Genomic DNA, 10358 nt, shown 5'->3' on the forward strand with positions numbered 1-10358 from the left:
GACAGTTTTTGCTGATCTCTGTGCCATTCTTGCCAATCTGGAAATACCAGTTCTTTGGCCAAGAGGAGAATAGCCAAGGCCCTACCTCCTGTCTACGGCCTGTGATGCTCCGAGATTAAGCGCTCCAGTACATTTAAGCTCTTGAAAAGCAACGATCAAATGAGAAAAAACAAGTGTGAATACGCGCCATGCCTTAAAACCTTTGCATGCTATTTGCACGGCGTGGAGGAAGGCTGATGAGGAGAAGGAAATGAGCAGCTAATCCGGGGCTCCTGATGAAGGTGGCTGCTCCCAGGTGCTGGGCAGGAGTTTCGGGTGAGCTACGTGGATGCACACGACGTGCTTGCACCTTCCACACGCAGCAGAACCAGCCCACAGAAGACGATGAGACTTCTTGGGCTCTGCAGAGCCAAGGAACATCTCCAAGAAGCGCATCCAAAGCTAAGCATGCGCCAGCACGACCATCTCCCTGCTCAACCGGCCTGGAAGGACAGTTGTGGACAAGGTTTCCTTGGATGCTCTTAGCTGTTGATCAGGTTACACCAGGTCTTGGTTGGACCAAATACAACGCAATTGCATGTCCTGAACACTGTGAGTCCAGGCGCTGAGCGAAAGGCCAGACACCAAGACCATTGCAGCAGGTCTCCCCGCTCTCCTGCTTGCACAGGCACGTCAGCTCTTTGCAGGAAGCCGTCCCTACCTTGAGCGAAAGCAATTAAAGCATTTCACTTGAAAAAAAATAAAAAGAAAATCCTGTCTGCATACGGGTGGGGGGAAGGAAGCCATCAAGCGAACAGCTTCAAAGAGAAAAGGTCAGCAAGGCAGCGAGGATGGATTAGTAAAGGACAATGCAGCAAAGGCCTGATTAATTTAATTGCTCATCTGAAACATAGCCACAGATTAAAGGAGGATGAGGAAATTATAAGCATGTGAATGGAGCCAAGTGATGATTTCAAGGCAGAACATGCCCAGAGCCTCCCCCAGCACAGCCATACAAGGAGCGTGTTCAGGGATTGTGCTACTGACTCCTGCCTCTCACCCCTCGTCCAAGGGGAGGATGGCAAATGCTAACAAACATTCAAGTAGCTGCAGATTGGCATCACTGATGGTGACATAAATTTAGCAAAGACTTTAAAGCTAAGCGTACGCCCAAGCCTGCAAGGACACTTAACACGAAAACTATTTGGGCACGGAGGCACCCGGCAGAGCTGAGGTTGTCACGGTAAAAACAGATTTACAGCACCGTGGCTCAGCCTACACGCTCCACACCCAGCCATAGCCTTGAAGGAGCAGCTACTAAGTGAGCTTCACAAAGCAGAAATCCATTTCCACTTGGCTTAAAAATGGTCTAAATGTGATCTCTGTGTATGTACATTCAATACATCACGTGTCTAAACACCCCAGAACCAATATTGATAACTAGAAAGAGACAGAAAGAAAAAAAAATCCCAGGAAATAAAGTATAGGAAGCACACACAAGTTAGTTCAAAACAGTATTCCATTCTTGTTTTGACTTTCTTAAAAGAGGGCATTGTGTTTGGCAATATAAAATAGCCCTGAAAACAAGCAGCTTTGAATGGGAACTCAAACTATTCTATGAAGGCCAAATATACCTCATCAGCATCCCTCATATCAATATTGCAAAGAGAAGTCAGAAACTTTTCATCTAAATATGCTGCCTGAATGCCATGATTCTCATCGCTTTAGGTATTCAGCAATGGAAATTTAGGTATTCACTTGGAAAATGGTCCAAGACCAACAGGCACTATTTTTTGGTGATCTTCTTCCTGCAGGACACAAGCTAGAGAGCTGTATCCTAGAATTTGTACAGCAAAGAGACTGACTTATCCCCTCCTTCTAAACAACAACAGCTACTAAGGTTAGCAATTCTGGAGAAACCTTAATGTGCTCATTTAAAAGGCATTTCTCTTGATTTGAGAAGTCTAAGTGATGGGAGAACTTATCCCTTCGGCTGAGCTGCTTCAAGTGTAAATGACTGTCATTGCTAAGAGGGACTATTATTTTTCTTTGAATTTCTGCACTTGGTAAAAGGGAGAACTGTCTCACCTTAACCTTCCCATTGCGGAAATGCTTCCTCCAAGTCAGCCCTCAATCATCTCCTCAGCAAGTGGAGTCGTGTCAGGAAGAGTCAAGGCCTGTAAGGGCCTCTGTGCAAAATTCATCTTTCAAACCCCAGCCTGTCCTTGCAGTTCATTTCTACCTCTCTCATTTTTTCAGTATTATTTTCAAAGCATGAAAATGCAGGAGAATAAAGTTTTATAGTAAATCCCCCAATTTAAAACTAGATGCTGCAAGATAACTATTTCCAACAGTCTAGCATGATGGCACACACTGAAATATTTTGGTGTACCAAAGCTTCAGGTATTTGATCAGGGGAGAGGAGGACGGCGCAGGATCAGGGGCCATAACATGTTCAGAAAGGTCTAAAGCAACAGGACCTCAAGGAGCCAGGAGTGACTGGGCAGGAGTCAGGGGATGTGGGAATATTATTTTCCCTCATTCCCTTTGCACGAGACAATCCGACAAGTGACCCAAAGCCTGGGAAATAAACACTGGCACAGACGTGAACGTTTACCATTCAATGTATTATTCCCTTGTGTACAAAGTATTTTGCTTCTATAATAGCACACAGGTATTGAAATACGATGGCAAATGCAGAAAGACCATACAGACGTGTCTTACAGTTTTTTTTTTTTTCATTTCCTTTTGAATATAATCAGAGAGAAAAGAAACACTGTACAGCAAAGTGCTTACGAAAAAAAATGTAGAAAAATAATGGCATTGATATACAAGGCCCAGAATTGTTTCCTGAACAAGGAATGTCTCTGGTTCTCAAAACTTGTTCCTATTTAATGAAACCCATTAATGATTCAAAAGATCAGGTTCTATCATTTCCCCGCCCCCTTTTTTTATTTTTTAGGTTTCTCTTGCTCTGTTAATAACCGTTATGAAACAATATGGTAGAAAGGAATGTGTACAGGTCTAAATAATACTTTTTAAATATAAATAGCCATTCACTTCATTAGCGAAAATATAATATGCCTGTACTTTCTAAGCACCAATGTTTATCCCTAAAGTTCATAGTGCAATTTTCCCTTTTCCCCTATAGAAGTTATACATGAGCAATAATTATTAAAAAAAAATCACTATTCCTTTACTATTCCTTTCCCTTTTTTTTTTCTTTGAAACAGTATTTTTGGCATTTTCTCAGAAACGCATAATTTATTACTGCTACCCATAAGCATACAGAATAGGTGAAATATCAGTCTTTCTAACATACGATGATACCACTTATTTTATGTACTATAAAACAACAACACCAAAAAAAAATTATGAGCAAGATAGTCTCATTCCCTCTTGTGCGCACGGCGGAGCTGTGCAGGGACACACGAGTGTGTGCAGAGCACCATTTCCCGGGAATCTTAGCATTTACAGCTCTGGATCCTGCTGCTGGGCCACAAAGCGATTCCCCGTCCTGTCATGAGTGATGGGAACAGCGTGGCAGCAGATGAAAGACTCACGAGAGACCCCGAAGGTTGGGATATTTTTTTTTAAGTAGCTGCACCTCAACTTCAGAGACTTATCCAAATCAGCAGATAAGCCTCTTTGGTCTTCCAAAAGGCTAGCAATTTTTTGCTAAAAAAAAAAAAAAAAGAGAGAGAGAACAGAAAAAAACCCCAACCAAACTTAGGCTTTGGGCTCCTCCTTGCCCCCGAGCGTGCAATGAATGGACACTATCTTCCTATTGCTAAGGCAAAACACAGAGAAAGATACAGGACATAGTCATAGACTACAAAAATAACCTGGTCACATCACCCCCGTTCGCAAGCTAGCGGAGCCGTAAGCGGCAGGCTATGTACAGGCGAGGCGGCGCTCGCTCCCTGCATCCCGGGGATGTGCCGCGAGCGCCGGGGCCTTTCCAGGAATGTGGGCAGTGATGCAGGATTAGGCATTGGGATCTGTGAACACCGAGCGGTCTTGCTGCAAGCAGCCCTGGAGCCACGCGCGTGGACTGCGCGCGAGCAGGAGGCATCGGGTGCCCTTGTGTCCCTGCACGGGTCCCCGATGCCACCCTGCTCGGTGGGGAGCGTGAGCGGCTCCTCGTCCCGTTCTGGCAGTGATTCCTGTATGGAGCAGCCCAGCGAGCATACGGCCTCGTCAGGCTCTCTCGGATGCGCTAGTGCCCCCGCTTCCAGATGGAGCTTGGAAGCACCGCGGCACATGCAATTAGCAGAGAAATTCACTCTTTTCCTATTTTTCCCCCGTTTTTTCCCCCCAAAATGAAAGCTCTTTCAGTAGACCTACAAAAAAAAAGGGGTTCAACTTCGCAATCTGTTCTCATGAGTTTTCCAAAATGGATGGTCAATATTTATTGGAACAGGCTGCCTGTTTTTTTTCTGCTTTCTTCCTGTTTTCACTGGTAAAGGCACTGGATTAAAGTATCTACAACTACAGAGCGTTAATAAATACCATGTTAGCACCAAACCAGTGACTCTTAGCACTGGCCACAGAGGTCATGTGAAATTCAAAACATACCTAGAAGATAAAGATTGCTAATGCAACTAGCACTGTATTCATTGTCGTGTTTTCCTTGAGTGCTGTCGGCCTGATTGCTAAAATAAAATTTAAGCACATCTTGTCTATTTTCCTTGCACAAAGACAGATTGAAATGCCAAAAATACCCCTATGCAGATTGTGTAGCACCGTTAAGGGCCAGAGCAGCCCATAACCGAAGGAAAATTACTGATTGAAAGTAAACAACTGAATACAGTGACAATAAAGTATCACTTGTCATAATGCTACATATAATGTAGAGTACGTAAAATGCAGTGGTTTGACTGCAGGATTTAACAATAAAAAATTAAAAATAGGAAAAGCAGCCTTAATATAATGATTTTACGTACAAAAATATTAAATCAAAATAAATAATTCCAAACATAAATATTATACTGTACATTAAGAATATGCAATCTATATACACACATAAACAGATTTTTTTAAAAAAAGTGGAAGGCAGAGGTATTGCATCGCTATCCTTCATCCATCTCAGCTCAGCTGTCTGCTTGCAGAGACCCTGGAAAACAGAGACAAGCTGTGCATTAGAGAAAGATCATCAGCTTCGTCTCCAAAACCCCTAAGTGCCGAGATGGAAATGAGAACAAGGCTGCCTGCCTCGATACCGGAATGCTGGAACGGTTTCCATAAGGCACTGCAGCATCTAGCAGTTCGGCACAACTGTTTGGGCATTTTTTGAGAGTATTACACAAAAACCCCAGTAACCACAGGCTTAAGGCACAGATCCCAAAGAGCTTCTCAACCCTTGCTCCACTGGCTTTCCGTGAGGCTCAAGAACCTAAACTGTAGGTCTAATGATGAGCAGATTTGGGGAAATCAGACACTTCTGAAAACATTGTCCAATCTGTTCCTCTCAGAGGACATCCTTGCAAAGGCTTCCCCTAATTCAGAGAGGTCTGGGAACCTACCATTGCTATAACACTTGAACGTCAAGGCCTGTTCCGGACGATGGAGTACATTTTCCACAGTAACCGCCACATTTTCCTACTACTTTGGTACCATCCTGCAGGCAAAATCAGAAATAATATCTCACAGCAGGGTAAACGCTCAGGAACGTCGTGCTGCTAAAGGTCCAGACATGGGTTATTCTAGTCAGGATTTTTAATAGAAAATGTCTTGGGAAGAAAACAAATTATGCACCAAACCCATTACAAAATCAGGTTATATTTAAATGCATGCAAATGTAATTGCCTTTAATACTACCAGGTCAGATGGTGAATGCAAATAAGAAAGGGCATTTTTGATTTATCACATGGAAACGTGTTCAAGGAGAAGGCCATTTGAAGGGAAAACTCCAGAACATCCATCTGCCTTCTCTAAATTGCCCCCACAGTGAGTAACTAGTTGTTAACTCATGCAGGAGAAAACACATCTGGACAACAACAGCACCTGACTTGTGACAGGGCAAGGAAAGAGTATTTGAAGACATTAACGAGAAAAATCCATGAAGGTTGAGACCAAGGAGAGCTTGGAGCAGTGCTTGGGATAGCTCCAGTTTTGAGTCGATAGATTAATACTGGCATAAGTGAGATCTACATCTGGCCTTCCTTTTGGCACCTCTGTGCAGTCTTCTCGAGGAGAATTCAACCCTCAATTACCAGAAAATTGGGCTTAAGTGCAAGACAAGCTTGCTCAAAGCATTTATTTCTAAACGAACTCCATGCTGTCCTTGACACTATTGATCAGTGATTGCAGCAGGCTGCTATCATCTTTTCTTGCTATTCCCTTCTTTCTCCTGCTCCTGCCAGCAATTACGCCTGTGAAGCGGCGCTTGACAGATGTCACCGAGTGATCAAGGTAAGAGTCATCTCTTAGACTCCCTGTCCCTTATGGTTCAATTTAATTCTGACAGCCGTATTTGTGTCACTCTTGTCTCTGCAGCCCCAAGTCAGCTGCGCTGGCTTCTCCTTTCTGAAGGGGAGAGGAAGAGCACAGCAACTCCCAAAACTCCCCTGGGGGGCATCTTGCTGGCCCCAATGTAACTGCATGGGAGGATTTTTTAGCACAACGTGATCTGACCAGCAACATTCAGTTCTGTTGAAAACAGTCCTTTAAGAGCCCCATTGGCAAGGGACTCCCCAGAGCCATGGAGATGGAGAGGACTGGACTGGGTCATGGACGATAGCTCCAGGTAATGCTACTTGACTAGGTGATCTCCAGAGGTCCCTTCTGACCTCATCCACTTTGATTCCGTAAAAACTGGGGTGACTCTGATCTCTTGCAAGGAGATGAGATGGAAGGCACATGTGCCTTGTATTTTATTAGTCATATTTTGGAACAACTCACTTGGTACTTAAGACCCTCTCTTGCAAGACAACAGTTGGTCTTGTCAAGTCCTGCCTATCATTTTTAAGCAAACACCTTAAGCTCGCAGCCCACCCCAGTGCTTCGTGTCTCGCTTTATGGGGACTGTTCTGCACCCAAATGCAGCCAGTGAAGCCAGTCCCGCACGCTGCGCACGGGCTCCTTGCTGGACAACTCAGACAACTAATTAAAGACATGTCAGCCCCACAGCGCTCAGTGTCTCCAGCTTCACGGTTAAGCAGGCTCACTAATTAACTGCAATAATTCAGATGGAGTTAAACCCGCCAGGGCCACCCCCCACCTCGCCTACAATTATGAGTGACACTTCATTTCTCATGTCGGATGTTGGATTTTTTTCTTTTTTTTTAAATGGTCTTCACTCAGAGGAACGCTGCTATGAAAGACAACGTGACCGGAGGCAATTAGGAGCTTCCCTTTAGCAGGTGCGAGTGCCATGAGAATTAAAACTTACGGGGGATTTCTGAATTTCTGACACCGCGTAATTCCCTTGCGAGAGCCACTTGGCCGTTCCTGTTAGCGACAGGCCCGTTCCGTAGAGGTCGATGCTGAAGCGACCCTAAAAAAAAACAAGCAGAGAAGCCTGATTAGCTCCAAAGTGACCAGCCTTGGGGCATGGCACACAGCCTCGCTGCAGCTTGCCCCTGTGTCACTTTTCCAACACAATCTCATGGGCAAAACTTGCAATTTTCCATAGCTCTGAGAGCGGTTAGCCAGGATTGTACAAATCGCAGCATGTCTCGCGTTAGGAATTTCTTCTTGGCTTTGTGGCTGCAGGAAAGGAGGGGCTTTTTTCTCCATATTTCAGTGCCTTTTTTTTTTTTTTTTTTTTTTTTCCCCTAGGTTTTCCACTGCTTTTTCTCGCTCTGCCAGCTGAGGGCATCCTTGGCTTTCCCATGGCAGGCTGTGGTGCCTGATGCTCCAGCAGCTGCTGGGGACAGTCCCCCCACTCTTCCTTCTCCCTCCTCACCTGGAGAGGGCACGCTTGTCCTGGTTTTACACTGGCCGTTTTTTCATTTATTTATGGAGTAAACAGTGGCTATTTTATAAATAGCAGCTTCAGTAAAATCAAAATTTCTTTCTCTTTCTTTTCTTAAAAAGATCCTTCACTTATTTGCTCTTGTTTGCAAGATGCACAAAATGGATGGAAAAAAAAAGAAGGGTCACGTCTACATCCAATGTAGATCCTCCCCAAAGTCTCCCTTCTTTCTTCCCACAAGTCCTGTGTCAGGATGCCCCTTTCCAGACAGGATGAGGGATCCTTTGGCCTTAGTCCTAGGCTGACCTAGAGCCCACCACAGCCATGTGGATGCTGCAGATTACCCGACACCCCTTAGCTTTGCTCCATGCACTTGCTGCCTGGGGAAGGCTGATTTTCAGCTGGCAGCAAACTGGTCATGTGGACACATATTGACACGCATGAGCCTTCCCAAGGTAAGAAGTCAATCCCAAAGCCGCTGAGCTGTGCAGAGTCATGCCAGCTGCAAAAGGATGGAGGAAAGGAGATGGAGAGATTTGCCCTCTGTGGTCTGTTGCTGTGAAAGGCAAATTTCTTCCAAGCAACTGGGCTAGACAGATGGTTATTGGAGCATTTCCTAGGCTGTAGGAACAGTGCCTGTCCCTGTGAAAAGCAGTCCTGTCCCTGCTCCTCCCAATCTGCTGGGACACTGAAGAAGATCTTTTTGCAGGTCCCACTGGATGCCTGGTAATAACTCCAATTCAGTAGGAAAATATTGAAAGTACTTTCCATACAGACAAAAAATTTCAGACAGCCAAGATGAGAATGTGACACTCACTGGAGTCGGGGTGACATGATCAAGAGTAATTAATAGAGGGCTGGACATAATAAATGGCAGCAATGCCTAAGAACCACTGTCGTCAAATACCTGTGGGCATTTAGCTGCACTGTAGCAGTCCCCAGCAGTGGCGTAAGGAACAGGTCGTCCATCATGTGTCTGTGCAAACTGTAAATCAGTCGCTGTGGAAAAGAGTTGATCAACAAAGAGGAAAGGGAGATGCAGGAAGACAGAAAGATGAAAACATGTAAACAGGCTTTTTCACTAATGCCTAAATCCACTAGAGCTGGTTTCATACATTGATCTTGAGAGTCAAGATCTCATCTGCTGGATTTTTAATATTAAACCCTGAAATCATCACGCATGTATCTCTAGGCAGGTGAGAAGTCTCACTGAGTTTAATGGGATGCTCATATGCTCACATGCACAGGTCTATGCAGGTACACCAGCAATTTAGGGCCTGGGTATAAATAACAACAAAACTAGAACCCATGACTTGGGTTATATTGCTCTATCAGAAAACTTCCCAGTGATTTGAACCAACCACATACAAAAAGGACATGAGACTTGCTAAATCTTCTTACTAAATAAAAGCAAAACACTGCCTCAAAACTTGTCCCGCATCTGCTTCCAGACCTGCGGTCTCTATGTCCCAGTCAACAGAGACTGAGTTTCAAAGGGAATTTGGGTATTTTGCTCTGGATGGCTCTTAACAGACTCATTTAGATGGGGATTTGAGATAGCTCTGCCTGACAGAGGTAGGTGCCCAGCTCCTTTTGAAATGCAAAGAGAGGTGGTATCAAATTCCCCCGGGGGGTAGTTCCCTTGGGATCTTTCCAGTGGAGCATTTACAGACTGTTAGTAGCTTTTTGCAGATTAATAGTCTGGGAGGTCTCATGGCTTGAGAACAGGGTGAGAAGCAACTATGGGATAAAGAGTCACTTTATAAGAGACAACTGAGCTGTTAAAAAAATCTCCCCTACGCTATGTTGTGTATTTGAGATATTCGCTGGAAATTGCTGAAGTGATCAAAACTCTATCCCTAATGCATGCTGCTGGTTCCTCCTGGGATTGGGAAGATGCTCCCAGCTTGCACCAATGCTGGTGGGAGCGACAGGCTTATGAATTATATTGCAGAACTGAAGTCCAGTCTGCTTTTTCCATTTTTTTCCAGTGCAAAGTCTGCATTGGAAAAAAAATGGGTAAAATGCATTCCTCTGTCCTTTACGTTTGGCCAACAGTCTCCACAGCACCAATGCCAGCACCAGCCAGGAGCAGCGTCCCCGGTCCCAGAGGTGGCATCTGATGCAAAATGGGGTGGGGGAGCTGCTCCTCCCTGGTTGTGTTTGAGGTCTGAGTCTGGTCTGATAACAGGATGCTAAATGAAACAAAATCCTTCCAAAAATCAACTCCTCTGCTGGGAGCACACAAATTATTATTCACAAATATTCGTTCTGCATAACAAGTGCAGCAGCAACTGTCATAACTTCTTTTTCCTGTATTAGGGGGAAATAATAGCATTTCTGATTTATGCAAGGTATCCGCTCTAGGCATGAAGCAGGAAACCAGTGACCGAGTTGGAAAGCAGCTCTGCAACAGGAGAGCTCAGGCACATTGCTCGCTAGACCGCTTCTGTTGGCTTGC

The 10358-nt window shown here is 44.7% G+C and overlaps 1 protein-coding gene across 1 annotated transcript in view; it reads right to left on the bottom strand.

Moving 5' to 3' along the window:
- Positions 1-4591: 4591 nt before the first annotated feature.
- ADAMTS9 (ADAM metallopeptidase with thrombospondin type 1 motif 9) overlaps positions 4592-10358 on the bottom strand; it is a 68030-nt gene continuing 62263 nt past the window's right edge. Inside the window, exons 37-40 of the mRNA XM_088528284.1 lie at positions 8805-8896; positions 7373-7477; positions 5505-5599; positions 4592-5095 (exon numbers count right to left, since the gene is read on the bottom strand). Coding sequence (XP_088384410.1) covers positions 5510-5599; positions 7373-7477; positions 8805-8896 — 287 coding nt within the window. The 3' untranslated portion in view covers positions 4592-5095; positions 5505-5509. The remainder of the gene's footprint in view (positions 5096-5504; positions 5600-7372; positions 7478-8804; positions 8897-10358) is intronic.

The sequence above is a fragment of the Tinamus guttatus genome, unplaced genomic scaffold, assembly GCF_059628265.1.
Source record: "Tinamus guttatus ecotype Peru unplaced genomic scaffold, ASM5962826v1 Tinamus_guttatus_pri_ptg000307l, whole genome shotgun sequence".
NCBI classification, from domain to species: Eukaryota; Metazoa; Chordata; class Aves; order Tinamiformes; family Tinamidae; genus Tinamus; species Tinamus guttatus.